Below are 21,593 nucleotides of genomic sequence, written 5' to 3'. Positions count from 1 at the left end.
TGATCTTTTGATAAAGGATTGGTTCAAAGACAGATTTTTATAATGCTGAATCCGCTAATGGAACGTGATCAATTGTGGCCAACGCCAGGTAATATTTTCTATCAGTTGGTATTTTCTATTCAGTATCAAGTGCACCCTTTTCCCCACAGTTGAGCTTCAGTCACACTGGTACGTATTTTGTTAAGATGTGCAGAGAATATCGATTTCTATACTGTCATGACTTATACGAAGAAGCAAAGTACTCTTAAATAACTGGCCGGCAACGAATAAGATAGTTGTGTCGCCTGCAGGTCACAGCATTTAATATAATCATATGTATACATACTCACACAACCACATGCAATATACGTCTAAATTGAAGTAGCCAAATAGACTGATGGGTGTGGAATGGAAAATTCCAAACACTCAAAAATGGTGTTAACATCAAAATAAAAGAATGTGTTAATCCTGAAATTCAGTGCTTATGATTCAAAAAATATATGTAAGAAATCTCAAATTGCAATCTTCTTCGTATTGAGTTCAAGGCAAGCCATTCCAATATGCCCCACAGTTACTCAGTTGTCTTATTTAATTTTTCCAACACCAAGCCCATAATAAAATAAATAAAGGCAAACAGACAAAGCAGATAATATTTTAATGAAATGGTAATGTAATAGAAAATGGAAGTGAGCGAAAGGAAGAATTTAACAAACTAAAAACAAACAAAAAAAAAACAAAAGTTGGCTAAGAAGACAACAGGCGACGGACATGAAATTTTATCACTTGACCCCTATGTACAGGGCAATTCTCTACGCTTACTCTAGTCGATCTCCCCCAACAGCTAGCGGCTAATACCGTCACTTATACGCTCTGTTGGCTGGCCAAGCACCAACCAACTATGGCTTGCCAATGCGTTTATTGGCTCTAAAATACTTTTGCCATTTTGTCAATTTGTAATCGGATGCCATATTTAGGTTGCTTTTGAAAATAAATTACTTTAATAAAGTTTAAACACATATACAGTTAAGAATTCCTTTATAACAGGCGAATGGCACGTATACGCCCCGGCAACCAAACCACTTTTGCGCGCTCATCTGCTGTCATTACACATTTTTTTATAGTCGCTTTTTGAATACAGTCAAAATACCAATAACGCTGTGCGAAATAGTTTTTTTAGTTGTTGCACAACAACCACCGGAAAACCTTGCTTTTTCGTGCTTAACTGACCAAAACGTGACTGGAAAGTGCAGGCAACTCAGTGTGGCGCTGAATACATTTTTTTAGTTCAACTTTTGTGGATAAGCGAAAGTCGTTTATGTGGCATGGGAACGTAAGTCTATATAATATTATATTAATAACTAAAAAAATGGGATATCTGCTCACCGTGATCTTATTTGTTCATTGGCCAGTTCAGTGCGTGGAAATTTTTTCGACGCTGCGACTGCTGTTTCAAGCGAATTGGAATCCTCCAATTCACCTTCTAGTGTGACAAAAATAATGGATCCCATGGCGGTGTAGAGAAGTAAGAGCAGAAGAACACCTATGGAGGGCGAAAGAATAACTGGGTGAGATAAAATAATGGGTGGAGAATTAAGGGAAGGACTGAATGAAATATATTACTTGAGAGTATAAAAATATTAAAAACTACTTTACTATAGTGAAAATGAAAATTGTAATGCATTTATTTATTTTCACTTAATTTGTCACAATACCTCACCAGTCGGCTCGGCGCCTAAACACTTAATAAGAATATACACACCAAATACACATTTACTTGACTGTGTAGATATATTAAATATATTTTTTTCAACTCTCTTCCTCTCTCGCTCCTTTCTCTTTAAATATTCTTCCCTTTCTATCGCTATTTACACTTATTTCCCTGCCCCCATCGAATTTTTTCTCTTCCTTACTTGTTTCCTTTTTATGATTTCTTGCTTTCCCTTCCTACATATTTTTATCTTCAATTTTTGCCACTGCTGCGAGCTTTTTTGAATAAACTTATTACTTAAATTTATGAAATTATATCTATATTATCTAACTTCCGACTCTCTCTCTCTCTCTCTCTATCCCCCTCCTCTTCTCTCACTTTCTTTTTTCTTTTATTTATATTTCTATTTATTTGCCTCTTTCTATTGTTGCTTGTTCCCTTCTCATTCTGGTCGCGTTAACTGTTCTCTTTTTCCTTTTCAACTGTCCCTTTCTCTTCTTTCTACTGATCCTATTTTCTTTTTTTTTCTCTCTCTATATTTCCTGTTTTCTATTTCTATCATTGAATTTTTGGTGTTTTGCCAACTCTTAGTTTACCTATTTCTTCATCCATTTCATTCTTTAACTTTTCTATTTGCCTTTGTCTTCCATTTCCCGCTTTCTATCTCATTTCCAATCCCCTCCTTTCTTCCTACCTTTCTCTTTTCATTTCTCCTCTCCGTTCTGTTTTCCTACTTCTTTCGTTCCATTCAGTTTTCCGTTTATATTTATTTCTATATTTGTTCCACTCCACCCATTTCATTCCCTCTCTCTCTGTCTGCCTCTTTTTCACACTTTTCCATCTCTTTCCATTAATCATTACTCTTCTTCTTATATTATTCACTCACCTGTCGCCGATATGCAATGTGATTTGGGCGCCTTGTGACAGCCGCACAATCCTCCTCCTCCTCCACCATGACGATCCCGCTGTTTCTCCCCCGAGCCGCCACCTCCACCAACACCGCCGCTTGCGCCTCCACCACCACCACTTTTACTGCTAGGAAAACACATTCCACTGCCAGTGCTGCTGCTGCTACTCGAACTGATCGCCGATTGAGAAGCGTGGATGAGCGTTGGACCACCAATAAATGCCGTCAACGGCAATGGTGGCTTCTTCTGCATAATAACGCCCCGATGTGGGCGTGCAGCCTAGGGGTCAACACTAGCCAGCACGAAAACTGTGGAGTGGAGTGTAAGTGGTTGGCAAAGAGGGAACCGAGTTTGTATATTTGTTAAATACCTCGCGGAGCACTTTCACTAAACTTTCGCTGCCACTGAGATCAGCGTTATCGCTACCAAACTCTTCCCAACAACGCAGTATCAGCTGTTCGATAAATAGCTAACGCTGCATTTTATGTCGGTTCTCCTAATAAGTTGTAGCTTCAAGTGAACTTCTTCTCCTTGCTTGCCGTCACTTTTCTTAGCAACTTTCCAAGCTAATTTTTGTTGGTATGTAATTAAGTTAAATTTTTTTTGCTTTATATTTTGCTGCACTAAAAAGTAATTTCGCCCCAGAATGGCTTGTTGCTTGCCGCTTGCAGCTTTATCCACATTTGTATATATTTGTAATGCTTATTGCGGCATTGTTGTTGTCCTACTAAAAATGGTGTCTGGTAGCAGAAGCCATCTGTTGCAGTTGTTTTTTCTCCGCCGGAAGCTGTAATAAAAATGAAAGTAATGAGGAACAGAGTTAAATAACATTTTATTAGATAAGTTGCGTTTACATAGGGGATCAAAGAAAGTTGGGAGGTGCACGAAAAAAGAGGAATACAGTAGGTTCTGTTTTTATGCGGCTTTTTTTATGCGGTTTTGAAATAGTGCGGTTTTTTTTTTAATTAAAAAATGCATGTCGACCTATCGGGAATTGTACATATAAACAAGATTCCAAACCAGCTAAGCAAATACTCATCACAAATTACATCAGAAATGCGAACCCTACAAGTATGGAACCGCCTGCATAGCCATCTAGATCAGACGTGTACATGTCCTCAAGTGATGAAAGTGATTTTACGCCAAATCCTAAACGAATGCGCAACATTTGGGTATTGTATGATTCTATTTCTGACTTAAATTTATTTTTCGATTCTGACGTTTCTTAAATAAATCAAATATATCAATTTTCAAAAATACTATATTTTGTTTATGCGATTTTATTTAATTATTTCAGATTCATGCGGTCTATGGAACGTATCTATAGTTATAATATGGGAATAGTGCCCTTTTTTATGCGATTTTATTACATTATTTCAGATTTATGCGGTTCTTAGCACTTTTGAAACGTATCTATAGTTTTATTATAGAACTGATAGCTTTTTTTATGCTGTTTTTTTATGCTGTTTCTTGCGGAACGTATCTACCGCATAAAAACAGAATCTACTGTACTTAATTTCGCTTAATTTAAAAGCGTTTTATTATATTGGCAATAAGCTTGTATAAACTGTGTACGCGTATGTGTGGGTAATAAAATTTAAGTAAGTTAAATGAATTTTTCGTTTGCTAAAGGGGAAACGAGAAAATTAGATAAAAGTCTTTTTCTGCATTTATTTGAAGAAGAAAAAATTGACAGGGAAACATTACTCTGACAACAAAGAGGGCAAGAAAAAATAAATGGAGCCAGAAATTTTGAATAAAAAAATAGAATATAAATTAAAATAATTAGTAAGAAGTAGTAAAGTAAAACCATTTTGAAGAGTTAACCGCTGTTAGTCTTAATTAGGGCATATATTGCGGATGACGACCGAAAGATGACCGAGTTACGGTTCTTTTAACCGCTTCATGCCCCTGATGAAATTCATCATTACCAATCAATAAATTTAGAGAATATTCCCTGCTCTTTAGCGTTTTTTAGTAAGAGCTTAAAACTAAGCACTTTGTCTAGAGTTATTTCAAGATATTTCACTTCACGGGGGAGCTCACTTTAAATCCTACCCAAATGGGATTTATTACTTCATCTTTCCCTTTTTTTGGGAGAAGAGGGACTAGATTTGTTAATAGATGCCTTTTGGTACACAATTGTTCAATTCCCATCTATACTATATTAATATTATAAAGAGGAAAACTTTGTTTGTTTGTTTGTTTGTTTGTTTGGTTGTAATGAATAGGCTCAAAAACTACTGGACCGATTTTAAAAATTCTTTCACCATTCGAAAGCTACATTATCCACGAGTAACATGGATTATATTTTATTTTGGAAATAGGGCTCGAGATATAGGTCAAAACGTGGACCCGGGTAACCTTCGGACGTGTATGTACAATATGGGTATCAAATGGAAGCTGTTGGTGAATGCTTTAGTTCAGAGTATTTTTCATGCCGCTCCGTGACTAGGGTCTCGAGGTAGAGACCAAAACGCGGACCCTGAATGAGTTTGTACAATATGGACATCAAATTGAAGCTGTTGGTGAATGCTTTAGTACAGAGTATTTTTCATGCCGCTCCGTGACTGGGGTCTCGAAATATATGCCAAAACGTGGACCCGTCGTGTCTTTAAACCGAATTAAACCAAACTTACACACATTGTTAAGGAGGTATTGGAGATGGTTTCCGTATAGTTTGGCTACCTATTGGTAGATAGGGTCTCGAGATATAGGTCAAAACGTGGACCCGGGTAACCTTCGGATGTGTATGTACAATATGGGTATCAAATGGAAGCGGTTGGTGAATGCTTTAGTTCAGAGTATTTCCTTCCGCTCCGTGACTAGGGTCTCGAGATAGAGACCAAAACGTGGACCCTAGAATGTGTTTCTACAATATGGATATCAAATGAAAGCTGTGGATAAGTGCTTTAATACGGGTTAATTTTCATACTTATTGATGACTAGGGTCTCGAAATATATGCCAAACGTGGACCCGCCGTGTCTTTGAACCGAATTAAACCAAACTCACACACATTGTTAAGAAGGTATTGAAGATGGTTTCCGTATAGTTTGAATACCTATTGGTGGATAGGGTCTCGAGATATAGGTCAAAACGTGGACCCGGGTAACCTTCGGACGTGTATGTACAATATGGGTATCAAATGGAAACTGTTGGTGAATGCTTTAGTTCAGAGTATTTTTCATGTCGCTCCGTGACTAGGGTCTCGAGATAGAGACCAAAACGTGGACCCTAGAATGTGTTTGTACAATATGGGTATCAAATGGAAACTGTTGGTGAATGCTTTAGTTCAGAGTATTTTTCATGTCGCTCCGTGACTGGGGTCTCGAGATATAGGTCAAAACGTGGACCCGGGTAACCTTTGGTTGTGTATGTACAATATGGGTATCAAATGAAAGCTGTTGATAAGTGCTTTAATACGGGGTAATTTTCATACCTATTGATGACTAGGGTCTCGAAATATATGCCAAAAGGTAGACTCGCCGTGTCTTTGCACCGAATTAAACCAAACTTACGCACATTGTTAAGTAAGTATTGAAAATGGGTTTCGTAAAGTTTGGTTGTAATTCGGAGCACTGGCAACGGGTACAGCGTTCTTTTGAACCAGCCATAATGTCGCTTACTTTTTTAACGCTTGGGGCGGAACTGAACTGTCAAATTGACAGTGTGAGTTACAATGTGTCAATATTTCTTTCTGATTTGGATGCCATAAGGAAAAAACGTAAGTGCAATATGTAAAAATTGTTTGTGAATTTTTTTGGAGTGAATTTTGGAACAGTGAGTAACTTTTTACGAAATTTGAGAATTTAATGTGAAATCCGAATGAAATTATGTGTTCGCGGAAAAAACAATTTTTTTCGTTTTTTGTTTTTTTGAAAAATATAAATGGATAATCGTTAAAAAAGCTCCAATGCTTAATAAAACATATAAATTGAAACGAAAAATTCATGGATGATCAGGAAAAAAGACGATTGTTTCTTAGTTATTCATATGCGTTGATTTGAAATTTAAAAACAGTCTTCTTTTTTCCTGATATTCAATTTATATTTTATACAATATTTACTCAAAAACAAAAAGAAAAACAAAAGATATTGTTTATGCCAAAGCGCTTGAATAAAGAATAAAGAAATAAATAATATGAAAACCATATATTTTCTGTTCTAAACCATATCTATTCTATTTTAGTGTGCCCAGCGAAGGGGGCCGGGTTTGCTAGTTTACAATATAGAGACAACCATAAAATCAATTGGAAATATTTCGAAAACGTTTCGTACGGAGAAGCTCTAGCTTCCAGCGAAATACGCGAGAACAAGGAATCAACCACCAGCCATATCAATATGGAATACAAAAATACAAAAAACTGAAAGAACTCCACCCGCTGCACAATCTGCTAAAGCTTTTTGTCGCTAATTGCTGTTCCTCAAATGGAGTAGCGTTTTTGTTGTCATGTAAATAAGTCACAAACAGACACACACTCATTAATACAAGCACAGGAAAACAGAAATATGCACAAATCCGCAACTGACAGTGTGCAACCAACAACCAAAAGCTGCCAGCGTCACAACATTGCAACGGGCTAAGAAGCACCAACAAAGTAAAGCATCGGCGAAGTGAAGCAATTACCAAATCGAAGTAAGCAAAGCAACAAACACAAGCACAAAATATGTAGTACGATAGAGTGAGAATGACTCAAAAGCAAATGCCAATTCATACATTTTTTCCACCACTTCCTTGGCGCTCAAATACAAACACATTGGCGTATACAGAAACACTTCAGCGGGCACGCACAATAAACGCAGTAGCCCAATATTTTTTTTTGCTGCTGTCAAAAGCAAACAACCGCATGTGGTGACTAACAATGTGGCAAACATGTCGGCTTTTTGCAGTCGCGCAGCATCTATTTGACATGGCGGTAGCTTCAGGGCTGTCGATTGGGGCTGTTGGCAAATGCGCTCATGCACGCACACTCCTATACTCAGCGCATTTCCGCTTATTGTTGGTATCACTGCATGCATGCATTGTTAAATGCCAGAAATTGTATTTACGCTTGGCTTTATTGAAACAAATATAATGGTACTCTGTGAATTGGAAAACTTAAAATGCCATGCAGATGCAAGCAAGCAGGACTGTTGGTGGTTATAGGCATAAAGACTAGAATGTGCACAGTTTCATATACTTGACCATACACACACATATTATATATACCGTTACGCTTTAAGGTTTTGTTCTCAAATAGTGAATTTTAGTAGATTAGGATTTTGTTGGCTGAAAACTTTGAAAAGGTAAATATGAGTTTCGGCAATGCGACCCAAATATTCCAATACGGTATAGGTAGGTCTCACTCCACTTTCAAGCATTGGCGTTTGTATGAATACAAAGCGTCAACCAACTCATGTGGTCAGCATATGGCCACCATTTGAATCATGGAGGACCCGATTTGCCTGTCTTGCTTACAGGAACCGGATGGCACTGAGCATTTTCTCTGCGTCCTGCATTTGCTAGAGCAATGAATTCGTTCTCTCAAACTGGAGGATATTTTCAGATTTGCCAAAGAATCTGGAAAATTCTCACAAAATTCTCAGTCTCTATTCTATCCTACCTCTATCTCTCTACCGCTTCACGCTTTTCCTCCTTGACAATCTCCCCTTTACTTTCCAGAGGTTTGAATGCGATGGGTTTTTTAGCCTGAGTGTTTTAATCTCGGTGCTTCCTGACTCACCTTTTTCAAATTTCAATTTTTACCGGTGTAATAATTTTCTGAAAGCTTTGCGAAATGATGTTCCACAGCTTTTTTTTGTATTGTTATACATGTTATACATAAAGCATAGAGTCTGGTGAATAAGCCAACTATTTCTTCCATAATTTTTCAGGACTTGGTAGGATGTTGCGTTTTTATCAATTCGCGTTGCTACTCTTGATATTCTATGCATTTTTAGAGCAGAAAACAGTTTGGTTCGATTGATTCCTGTCGATGGCATTTACTTGTAAACATTTCAATGAGTTTCAGAAACTCCCGTAGGTTTATAAAATTGTCATTGTGCGCATGTCGTAGTTTGAAAGCACCCGAACATTATAATACCCGAAGATTTATAAGTTCCGGTTTCATGAGAATACAACTGTGAGCACCTTGGAAACTAATATAAATTCACATTTAAATCTGTATTCTGAGGGCATCTGGGCTGAACTGAACCATCCATGAATGAATTCTGGTTTATATTTATGCTACTGATAGGTCTTCGGAAACTAACCACACTATAATCGTCTATCTGTTCAGTCAATTTCTTTGCGCGAATTCCGATTTCATAGGTGCGCGACTGAAAGGGCGTAAGCCGTCTAACAGCGTCTATTTACTACATATCTCAATTTGCTTTTTACACGGTTTTGTCGAACTGACAAGAATGGACTTCAATGGATCGAAAAATTGATTTTTTCGTTGCTTCATAAAAATATTCACTTCTAAAGGTATCTACATAATTTTAAATTTTAAGAAAACTATATTCAACGAATGCTGCGTTCTTATTGATATATGTCTGTACCTTTCCTGTTTTCCATTCTCTTCTTCCTAATTATCTCCTCAATATCTTCTAATTTGCTGCCCATGCAATTTGTAAGTAGATTACATATTTTTATAATTTAGAAAAATCACAAACCAAATCGGCCAAATGTGTGTAGTAATACCTATACACCTATACCTTTAAATATAAGTACATATGCGCTTGTGTGTATAACTGCGCTTGGTTTCCCTAGAATACTCCGATTTATAGTTATTGCACAGATACACTCACACGCATCTATACCTCTGCGCGCTTATGTCCAAATTGTATATTTAAAAGGTAAGCGTATTCGTACCACAACTCGCATTTTTCTAGTAATCCGAACCAACCATTTCGCTCGAGTTAACAATAAAATGTATTGCTGTAGTATTCGAAAATTCCCATGTGCGTGCACAAGTGTGCAGCTGCTATATTTTTCTGTAAGTGTAATTGCACTTGAACACATACGGAGGCTACAGTTGCTGTCAGGTGGCATAGTCCCATATGCAGATATTAAAATGCGGTCGTTGGTGCGCCCACAATGCGAGCAGTAGCAGGCAGCCTGTGCGGCCTAAGTCTCGAGTATTGGTGAGGCGATTGGTGACCTAAACTGCAGTGTGCGAGTGAGCTTAACGTTGACCGTCGCATAGCCGTTAGTTAGATAGTTGAATACACACACGCAAATATATACAAATACATATTTGAGGTGGCCGCGCTGGGTCAGGTTGACCTAATTGCAGCGTAGCTAAGGCTTAGCGCGAGCTTGTGAAGTGGGCGGGGCTTTGCAGCACGTGGTGCTCGGTTATAGAGCTTGTCATGTGTGTTTAGCTTTGGGAAGCTGCAGAGTTGTTGTGCATTTGGCGCGTGTCTGCGCATTTTCTATGGTTTCACGTATTTTTATGTACAGACATTAATTTTATTCCTTTCTTTACCTTCTTTGCTCGATTTTCCTTTTTTATGCCATTTGTTTCAATTTTCATGATTTTCCAACCCCCACCACTTTGCATTCCTTGTTGTCTAACCAGCCAACCAACCAATCAATTATCGTCTAAGTATTTCTGCTCCTGTTTGTTACACATGTGCGAATTTTCTTCGTACTTGTATTATTTTAAATTGGTCTACATGCAAAGAAAAAGCAAAAACAAAAAGAGCACGAAACAGACAAAATCAACATGTAGCCACTGTAAAAAATGAGCATAAAATAACTGGGCTTTGAAACCATAAAACGAAGTACATACTAAAAATTTAAAGCAGCGAGCGCGAAAATATCACGTATAAGGAAGTTTTTGTTGGAAATATTTATAGCCGACACACTTGAGAGTTTCTGGAGAACATATAATATTTTAGTGAGCGGAAAAAACAGAAATTTTTCGAAACGGCAGCCAGGATGTGAATAGGACAAAGCTTGTGAATCAAGACAAATAAAGGCAAGGAAAATTAGAGGTTCGCTTGAAATTTTATTTGAAATTCGACGTGATTCGGGTATGAATATGAATATGAATATGAATATGAATATGAATATGAGTATGAATATGAATATGAATATGAATATGAATATGAATATGAATATGAATATGAATATGAATATGAATATGAATATGAATAAGAATATGAATGTGAATGTGAATGTGAATGTGAATGTGAATGTGAATGTGAATGTGAATGTGAATGTGAATGTGAATGTGAATGTGAATGTAAATGTGAATATGAATATGAATGTGAATATGAATGTGAATAGGAATATGACTAGAATTATGAAGACGAATAAGATTATGAATATGATTATGAGTGTGAATAGAAATGCGAATATGTCACATTCGAAGACGAATCGGAATGCGATTATAAATATCAGAATGAATATTAATAAATATGAATGAATAAGTAGTAATGTTAATAAAAGTAATGTTAATAAATATTAATATGAATAAGATTATGAGGACGAATACTAATAGGATTACGAATATGAATAGAAATAAGAATATGAATGTGATAATGAATACGAATAGAATAGAAAAACGAATATGAATACGAATTTGAGTATCAGTAACGTGTTCGACTGCCTGAAGAATATCAAAAATAATTTCAGTCAGTTATTTAAAATAATTAAAAACCCAATTTTTTCAAAATTAAAAAGACGACATGTTTTTCCCCCATGTTACTCAAAGATACCGATTCTAAATATAGCGGAGTGTAGTTAGTTGCCTAGTTCCCTCAAGCCATGTCGCTATTTTTTTATTTATTGGTTAACGCCTACACTCACACTTGACCACATTTATGTACGCATGTCACTGACAAACTCAGCAAATAACACTCTAAGAAAACAAAAACATGTATTACATACATATAAGTAGTAGGCAAGACAAGCAATTTAAAAGCTTCAGTTAACCAACCGCATCCAATTCAATTGGTGCCTGCTTGAGCTTCTTCGTAAATTGTGTGGGCACGCTTGTATTGTCCACTTTGTTTACGTTTTTAATGAGATTTTGTGTAGCAAATATTTTCTCTCATACTTTTAGTAGAATAAAGAGTACTGCATTTTGTGCAGGCGAGCGCTCTGGGCAAAAATTGTCCTGCTCCACCACACCAGTGTCAGCTCTCCACGGTGGCAGGCAATATTCCAAATTTACTACTTCCGCTTAGTTGGATATGCCAATCATTCAACGATTTGTGCAGCTGTGTGTGTGTTTACATTCGCCTTAGGAAATTTTTTATTTCCTATTGTTACGCATATTTGTATTTATTTTTATTTTTTCCATTTTTATTATCACTTTGCCTTTACGGCACGCTGCGTGCAGGTAAAGCACTTGCAGGCAATAATAGAATTCATTGAAGTGTGAAAAAATTGAGATTTTGTAATTGAAAATATCCATGAAAAGCGAAATCGAAACATTTGCAGCTGAAAAAAATGTATTTACTACGACCCCAAGGCCAGACATTAATTTCATTTTAATGAAAATAATTTAATTGGAAAAAAATTGTTAACAGTTTTCATATTTGACATACACAAACTGAAAGTAAATTTATGCATTTGCTTATTTTGATATTGGACATGAAATCGCAAAGAACACGCAAATATTATATTTAAAATTGTGGAAAAAAACATTCACAAAGACACCGAATTTTACAATTTAATCTCCTTTTGCCGTACACAATTTCAGTATGAGTGAGAACAAGTAGATCCTTAGGTCTACGACTTTTTCTAGTTTCTATAAAGTCTTTTTAATTCATCATGGCATTGAATCTTAAACTGTATCTATATTTTTATAAAGTTAATTTATGTTTTTTAATTAATTATAAGAAAAATAAAAGGGTCGGCACCTCGGGATTGCACATAATAACATTGTATGGTAAAAAATTTATATTTTTCAAAAAAAAAATAAGTTTGGGCTTTCACTGAATTTATGAGAACTATAACGCGGGACTGATCCCGGAGTTTCGAGATTGCATATCAAAATTTCTAATATTTATAAAAGCCACTGGGCTTATTGAACTTTTACTGAATTTTAAACAACAAAAATTTATAATTATTTTATTTTTTGATTTTGAGTATGAAAGGTTCATTTAGTAGTACAATATTCATTAATCCCTTTAGTTACGCTGAATCAATTTCAATATTAAATTTTAAATCAATCTTTTTTCAAAAATCGCTGCAACTTTTCTTTTATTACTCAATCAAAAATTTAATCACAAATTGAGTCATTTCATGTCAGTGTCTTGTCAATACGTGACAGAAAATAATACAAAAAAAAATTAAGGCAGCATAAGCAAGAAGAAGACAAAGCATCAGACAGTGTAGAGTGCAAACAAAAGCAAATTGTAAAGAACGGGTAGGCTTTTCATTGTACCACTCATCAAAAGCGCTGATAAATCACCAGCTGAATGACATTACGGAGTCTGTATACAAATTTGACCTGTACATGAGATATCTCGCAGCATAAAAATATATTTTTTCCAAATATCTTCATTTTACTTGCTTGGTTAACTTTATTTAGTTTTTTTTATTTATTTGCCATTCATTTGTCTCTCTCATCGTTTGTGAGGTAATTCTACATTCACAGCGCTACATTGCATACTAGCACAACATGAAAATTAAGTGTGTATGAATTTCATTACGATAGAGTCATACACTGGTGCAGTAGAGACAGGACGAGCGAAATGGAGGGTAAAATAGAGGCATTAAAAGAGCTGATTCAAAAAGTAAATCAAAAAGCGCACAGTAAGCCTTCACTATTGACAGGGGCTTCGTTACAATTTTGGACAACTGTAATGGAAGTATAACATATTTAAAATGCCGAAAAATCGGCGCAAGTGCTCAAATGAAAAGCTTGAAAAGCAAAAATGATAACCAAAAGTATAAAAATGTCTGAAAAGTGGAAAATGAAATACAAATACATTTTATTCGGCTGGCAAATGAAAAAAAATCGTCAATACGCGGTGATAAAATCAAAGCCAACGAGTGCCACGGAAAGCGCATGCTCTACACGCATAAATATTGTAATAGTATTGTAGTTGTAATGACAACAAAATTAAAAAAAGAAAAATATTAAAAGGTTTTCACTACAACCCACGAACAATTGCAATCAAACTGCCAGCACAAAAAACAACAATATCAATCACTCCACTAACATTTAAATATAAAAAATAAATCAAGTAAATAAAATAAATAAAAAGAGCAAGCGCATACCAGGCTGCTAAAATGTGAGTGGGTTGGGCGCGTATGGGTAATAAGCCCACACCCCAAAACTATGCTACGTTTTAAGTAAAAAATTGCTATGGCAAGCAGCATACACACACTTTTCTATTAGTGTGTTTGTGCGGATTTATAGGGTATCCTTTTCATTTTTGGCATTTACCGTCTATTTCCTGCCTTTGGTCGTTTGTCTTTCGAACTCACTTAGGCGTTGCCTACATAGCAAATTAAACTCGTTTGATTAGGTAGTAATATGAAAAATGTGAATCAGGATTTTCAATTTTCAACCGCATTTGAATCAAACGTGTGCGCTTAAGAGCCATAAAGTATAACCCTTCATTTGCCAATGGCTGTCCTTCGTTGATAGTATTTTCATACCTATTTTTACTACCTCTTTTTCTACGGCCTTGTGCAAACAATAATTTTCCTTTGCCATATTTGCAATAGCTGCCTGACATGTTTGTGCTGCTTTTAGTTCGTATGCAAAGCGCGTGCATGGGACATGGTACGTAACTATACTCACGAAAGCGCAGAACTATTTGAAGTCATATAATATTTTATGTGGGAGCTATCTTATATTACATTCGTTTGAGGAGCAAACTGGGTTGATTTTCAGTGAAAATCATTTAAGATAATAAAAATGTATACATTTACATAAAAATATTTGGCAACCACCTAGAATGTAAGGTCCTTAGTTAGATAAATACATAAAATAGTTGAGAATTACAGTAAGGTAATAGTGAAATAATCCAGCACGCCCTTTCGTTACAACTACTATCTCATCTTTGAATTGAAAAGCGAAACTTTCTCTTCCAAGGCTCTTTCAAAAGCTTTCTTTTATCACTCATCATCTTTGAAATTACTCAGTGAATACTTTAAAAATCCACGAAATATCTTAAAAGTCTGAACTCAAAGGATAGTGAATAATTGTAGTTATTATTAAAATAAATGAGCTGACGCACTTGAAGTTTACTCCTCTACAATTACACTAGACTTTCATTGACTATAGACATATCCGTCTCTTCTCTAAACCTTATCTTCTCTCAACTTAATATTTCCAGCCAGCAATCCTTACTTGCACTAACTCTAACTCTTTCCTCTTTACCATTGCTTTCATCATTCACTATTTTTCTCTTTTTTCTTTCCCCATCTTTTCCTCAACTGTCTACCTGTTCTTAGTAGCCAAAAATATCACCTCTCTTTTAGAAGCTCCAGGGATGTTCTTCGTATCCCTAAATTGTATCTTCTCTTACAATAAAACCCCTCTCATATATTCTCCGTTTTAAGCTTTCCCCTCTCAATCTTTATTTTTCCTTTCAAAATGAATGATGTTTTATTTAGGTTAATGGCCTTTTTGATGCATAGAGTCCAAAAGATCTACTTTTGCCAGTTGAAATTATTATTATTACTTATTCAATTCAACAGTCTTCTGCTATAAAGTAGAACTCCGGATAGCTGTTAAATCTAATATATATATATAATTGATGCGTACATCCGTTTTGGGTGTTTGGCCGAGCCCCTCCTAATATTTTTGAGGTGCGTCTTGATGTTGTTCCACAAATGGAGGGACCTACAGTTGCAAGCCGACTCCGAACGGCAGATATTTTTATGAGGAGCTTTTTCATGGTAGAAATACACTCGGAGGTTTGCCATTGCATGCCGAGGGGTGACCGCTATTAGAAAAATGTTTTTCTTAGTTTTGGTATTTCACCTACGTTCTCTCTGTAAATTCCGAATGGTAGTCCCAACCCATTCCGCTACGGCAGCCGCCTGTTAAATCTAATAGTTGAGATAAATATCCACAAAAACAGTTTGGTAAATGTGACGAACTCAACAACTGCATATGAAAGACTGTATACGAGCTGTGAAACAAGTGCGAATTTGAGAGGAAGCAAATAGCGGACGGTTTACGAATTCTATTTCCAGAACAACTCGAAGTCTGAAATTATGGTAGAGAGAAGTCTTAGTATAGTGCCAACCTAGATACCAAGGCAAATAATTTCAACTGGGCACTATTTTTACTTCTGATGACTATTTATTCTGGCCACTTGTATGTAAAATAGTGGTGAATAAATTCTTCCATTGCGCAGATATTTATGTGCACTCCCGCTCCACTAAATCAGGCTGTCTCAAGATTATTTTAACAAACACAGTTTTGAGACGATATCTGTCCATATTTAATGTCCAATAGGGCTTGCAACTATCCACTTTTACCTCATAACGCTACTAACTGCGGCGATTGTCACCCACCGCCTACTGTACATAGAATACTTTGCCCTGAAAAAAGAAAAAAAGGTTCTACAGCCATTTTGCACCAGTCTGGAGACGGTTAGGAAATGGCTGAGTATGGCAGTAGTGATTTAATGAAACTGGCCTTCAATTTACTACAGTTTATGTGCATATGTGAGGTTTTGGGGTTGGGATACGCATGGGTTTTCCGCCTACGTGCGGGGCATTCACATTAGAATACCAGCGCACTCGGTTACTTTGAATGACTAGCTGTGCTACTGCCATGCTGCTGATATTGCGGTTGTCTAGCTGATACTCATGACCAACCGCAGTTAAGCCTAACACATTTGCTACGTGATAAACTTAAAGTGCGGTCGCAACACGTTTACGGTGGCGCACCACGTATGAATGGACGCTATCGCGAGCTGGGATTTTGGAATGACGCATTTACTACCTTTTTGGAATGGTAAGGCTTCAGATGATTTGCGGTGGACGGCTTATGCTGATTATACCACAGTAGCTAGGCTCTACAACTCCACTTCCCTGCTTTCCGCACTGAGTCTAGTCACATACGTCTTTCACTTCACACAAACCCTTGGCTTTTACTGCGACCGCTGCACCTCTGGTGGGTAATCTCCATCAGCAACGCATTTATATCCACTTTACCAAAAGGATTAACCACATATGTTACTCCTACTCCTCCTTCTATAGTTTTTTCTTCCATTTCCATTTATTTCTTCTGTCACATTCTTCAAGTTCTTGGTATTTTATTTGAGTGTAGGTTTCTTTCCTTTTATTTCTTACCCTCATTGTGGCTTGTTGACTTTCATATAATTTGTTATCTAAATTCAGGTTGTTGTACGCATACTTGTCGAAATGATTGGAAATGTTTATCTGATTAGATTTATATTAGGGCAACCGTAGTCTGGCGATGTGTCCTTGGCAAGAGTACGTGTAGCTGTAATACATATCCGAAAAAACTATCAGGCTTGTTTATTTGTGTGCTCACATTTCGGTATCTAAATAGATTCATTTTGCGTAGCTTGATTTCAATTGTTCACAGCCCATACCTCTTGCCGGTTTGACTTAACCTACGCTGCCTGCCAAGGCATTAGTTTTGTGCTTGGTTCGCAGCTTCACTCCGCTAGCTCTTTGATAGAATTCCCTGGCTACATATGAGTCCCTGTCACGTCCAACATTTGTTCACAACATTAAAGCTGCCATTTGAATATCTAATACATATTTTTTTACTATTTCTTCACACGAAATTTTCTTGCTTCGAACCTTTGTGTGGATCTGCAATGGCGCACCGGTATGCGCTGGCGTATGAGCAACTACTCTCATGACACATTTTTCACTTTTTTTAGACATACACGCGTACATTTATGTGTATGTGTAAAACTGCTTTAGCATTGGGAATTTTGTTTGCTGCGATGGCGTGAGTGCAGCATCCAGTTTACATTTTCCAAGAAAAGCAAAAGCGCGTGAAGGCAATATTTTATAAAAAAATTGTGATAAAATGGAAAAAGTTGAAAATAAAATACTCACAATGAGAAGAAAATTTTGTTTAATTGATTTTAAAGTTTATTAAATTTATGTAAACTGTTCGGTAAATCTAAAATGTTTATAAGAAAACCTGCAGAGTTTATGTAAACGAATAAACCAAAGTGACTAGTAAGAAAGTAATATTCAAAGAAAATAACCCAATTTGAGCATGAATGCAGTCTAACCGCAGGCGCAAAACTGCCGTCAATGGTCTAAACTTAACAAAGATGAGTAGTGAAAATTAGATATTTAAATGCAGATATCAATACTGAAGACTCAGCCAAATTAAACGGTAAAAATTACAATTAAAAAAATAAACCCGAACACAAAAATATGTATATGACCGCAGGCGCTTAAAGTACACATGAAAGCAGATATAAATATTGAAGACTCAAGCAAATTATGTGAAGCAGAAGTAATTATTTAAAACAGAACACTAATTCTAGAAAAAAAATTACAAAAATATAAAGTCTAACCGCAGGTACTTAAAATACATCTCAGTGCTGGTATCAATACCAAAGGCTCATCCAAATTAAGTAATGAGAATTACAAAAACAATATTGGAACATTAATTAAAACAAACGAATACACACAAGATATATAGTCTAGCCGTAGGCGCTTATGGTACATATGACAGCAGATATCAATATTGAAGGTTCAAAGAAATGAACTGCCGAAAACTGATTATTTAAAGCGGTGTGCTAATTTTGAAAAACAAAAACAATTACAAAAGTTTATAGTTTAACCGCAGGCGCTTAAGGTGCATATACGAACAGATATCAATATTGAACACTCAAACAAATTAAGCACCGATAATTGATTATTCAAAGCAGGACACTACTTTTATTACAAAAATCTATAGTCTAACGGCAGGCGCTTAAAGTATAGCGTAAATTTTTTGGAACAAGAGCTTTATAATAAAACTTTTTTATAAAAGTTGAGCATCCGAGTTGGTTGAAATCAAGTTTCTAAAATAAAAATCATCGGCGACTACGATCAGACGTTCTGCAAACTTTTTTAAGCCCAAATTTAAAATATTTCTGGGAATAAAAACTATAAAATATCGAAAAAGATACGGCACGTAGAATAAAAAAAGATTTCACAGAAATAAATATCCTTTTGTTCTACCTAAAGAAAAATAAATACAATAAATTTGATTTTACCAGCGTGAAGACGAAGAGTATTATATGTAAAAAAATAAGCTACTTTCAGGCGCTTTACGTGTTAAGTACTCATATCCCTGTCGGTTTTTTAGCTATATCAATGGAATTTGCGGAAAACTTTGCATAATAGACTTGTCTTTTTGCCTGCAATTTTGTAGCTCGCCTTCTGAGTAATTCATTTAACTGTTCTACCCTTTTGGAAAGATTGGCTTTCAATGTTCCTATAATTAAGCTGCAACGGGCGGCTAGAAAAATAATTTTAAAAAAATTGAATGTCGTTTTAAAACACGCTTTCTATTCTTAACGCCTCCTTTGGTATATAACTCGATCACAGTCACTTCAATACAATAATTACAAAAAACAAAAACATAACATTTCCTATTGGGTCTGCCTAACGCTATACATTTCGCACAAGCAGCTGCCGTAAACCTGCTTTTGTTTTTCTTGTTTGTCCTCTTAATACTATTTCAAATTTCTTTTGGTACATGCACTAATACAATATTTTGATTTGATTTTGTGCATTTTTCAAATTCCTTACCCCATTTTTTCTACTTTATCAGACGCATATTTTCTTAGCGCTGCTGTTTACATTTCAATGCAATGCTGAAATGTTTTGCGTTGTATTACTTCTTGCGCGGCATCGCTTTGCAATTTTTATTGCCTGTATTTTTTGTTTTTTGTATGTGCAACGCATTTTCTCATACAAAATTACATTTTATTTCTCACAAATTTTGCAATCCTTGAGCGCATCAATTTCATTTTCGCAGAAACTCCCACTCAAATACCTGCACACGCAAACATACATACTTAGAATATGTAAATTGGATTTGCTTTGCGCTAACCATTTCTTGGAAATGCCTGCCTCCGTCCCTTTGCTAGCACTCGGGGTGCACCACTGGATAGCTCCTCTAAATTCTCCTTTATTTGCTACTTCCTATGCCTTACCAGCTCACCTCCTCCATGGCCTTTATATCATTTGTGTACGTCTGTCATTTTACATAAATCGCACAAAAGGCCAGCATATTTTACTGAATATCTGCAACTTGTGCAACTTGTTGACTTTGTTCTTTTTTGCTGTTTTTATTTTCTTCCTAATATTTCGCAACATTGCTAGCTGCGCACAAATCATCATCAATTTGTTTTCTTTTCAAATCATACCATTCTGCATTAATGCAAAATTAGAAATTCCTCTGAAAACTCTGCAGCTCTTCAACTGCCAGCACGTCGACTCTGGAGCACTCCCTGCAGGGGTTTCAAGCATTTATTGCACTCGCTAGTATGTGTAAAAGCTGTGCGAAGCTGATAAGCATGATGGAGTAAAACGAAAAAAACAGCAACAAAAAAACATGGAAATTGCTTCGACGTCTCATCGGTTTTTGTGGAAGTATAAATTCATTTCCTGCAGTTGATATGGATTTTGGGCTGGCAAATAAAACTGCTCAGCCACGTACGTATGCACACATATACACACATCATCGTCATAAATGACCCAATTGCTAGAGCATACTTTCAGGCGCATATACGCAGATTTACACAACTATCGAATGCCTTTATTTGCAAACGGGCACACATATATACACATGAATTTGAATAATTGCATCACTGTGCATTTACTTGTGTGCGTGAATTGAATTTATTGAGTTTTTGCAACTGATTTTGAGTATTTTATTACCAAAAAAGAGGAAACGTGAAATAAACAAAAATCTTTCAGTGAACAAGATGTAATATTTTATGCCAAAATTAGTATGTAACTTTTTTATTTACAACAAAAGCTAAAACTTTTCTTATGGCCAAAGAAATATGTTTCCTGATTTCCACCATTTTCCACTCATGTAAGAATTGTGGTAATCAGGGCGCTGCTGACTCACTACTTTGACTTCCTAAAAGCATCAGCTTCTAAGCATGAAAATCGACAAACTGATCGATTAGAATTCGGTTTTCCTACAGAAAAGTCATATTTTCCAGAGGGAAGGCTTAACTTTTCTTCAAAGCATAGGAATACAGCCAAATACTAGTTAAGCTCTAAGTGCTTCCAATATAGGCCTAAATGGACTCCTCGATCTGACCACAAGGGATCGATTCCTACTTCCTTTGCCTAAATGAGTCTCCTTTCAACAGCTACCGTCTAATATAACATCAGAACACCTAGCCTGATGCGTTTTCTTATGAAGCCTCTCAGCCCTTTAGTTACATTTATCCTGCTAATAATTTTCACTTCTTTCACTTTCAAAAAAAATACGGTAACGATGCGCGCTCAGAAAAGTTGTGAAAGCAAAAACAAAAAAATATTTCTAAACTAATAATTTATTCAGTGGCCTTATTAAAATAAACCGTTAACGCGTTATTGGTTTCCGAAAAATAAAAAAAACATGAAAAAGTAATATTTTATTTTTAAGCTGCAGTAAATTTTAAGAAAATTTGTTATGGCAGGAAATCAAAGGCACAATTTAGCAGCATTTTCCAATGCAATGCGGTGAACCATTCAACAATTTTTCTCTCCCTCTTCCGCTATCTCTCTCTCCCCCTCTCTCTCTCTCTCTCTAAGCACACACATCATTTGCGCTGGCCCGTCAATTTTGTGTCATTTTTAGCTTCATTTTATTCTTCACCATAAATTAATGCACGCACACTTTTTTTGTAAGCCGATTACAGCGTATTACAGCTCGAAATTAATAAATTCGCAAATCACTGTGTGGAAGCGCGAAAGGCAAAAAAATTATTCTGCATGTGTTACATATACGCCATGGCATTGAGCTCGTTGACAGCGGGCGGAAGGTTTGAATAATTTAAGAGCTGTGCCGTAAACTGATACCTACTTAGCAGCAGGCTGGTTG

At 36.1% G+C, this 21,593-nt stretch overlaps 1 protein-coding gene across 1 annotated transcript in view; it reads right to left on the bottom strand.

Annotated features, from left to right (window-relative positions):
- LOC128859280 (TWiK family of potassium channels protein 7) overlaps window positions 1–21,593 on the bottom strand; it is a 158,340-nt gene that overhangs the window by 82,707 nt on the left and 54,040 nt on the right. Inside the window, exons 2-3 of the mRNA XM_054096146.1 lie at window positions 2,574–3,382; window positions 1,363–1,519 (exon numbers count right to left, since the gene is read on the bottom strand). Coding sequence (XP_053952121.1) covers window positions 1,363–1,519; window positions 2,574–2,847 — 431 coding nt within the window. The 5' untranslated portion in view covers window positions 2,848–3,382. The remainder of the gene's footprint in view (window positions 1–1,362; window positions 1,520–2,573; window positions 3,383–21,593) is intronic.

This window comes from Anastrepha ludens, chromosome 3, assembly GCF_028408465.1.
Source record: "Anastrepha ludens isolate Willacy chromosome 3, idAnaLude1.1, whole genome shotgun sequence".
Classification (NCBI taxonomy): Eukaryota; Metazoa; Arthropoda; class Insecta; order Diptera; family Tephritidae; genus Anastrepha; species Anastrepha ludens.
This window is presented reverse-complemented; position numbering and strand designations above follow the sequence as displayed.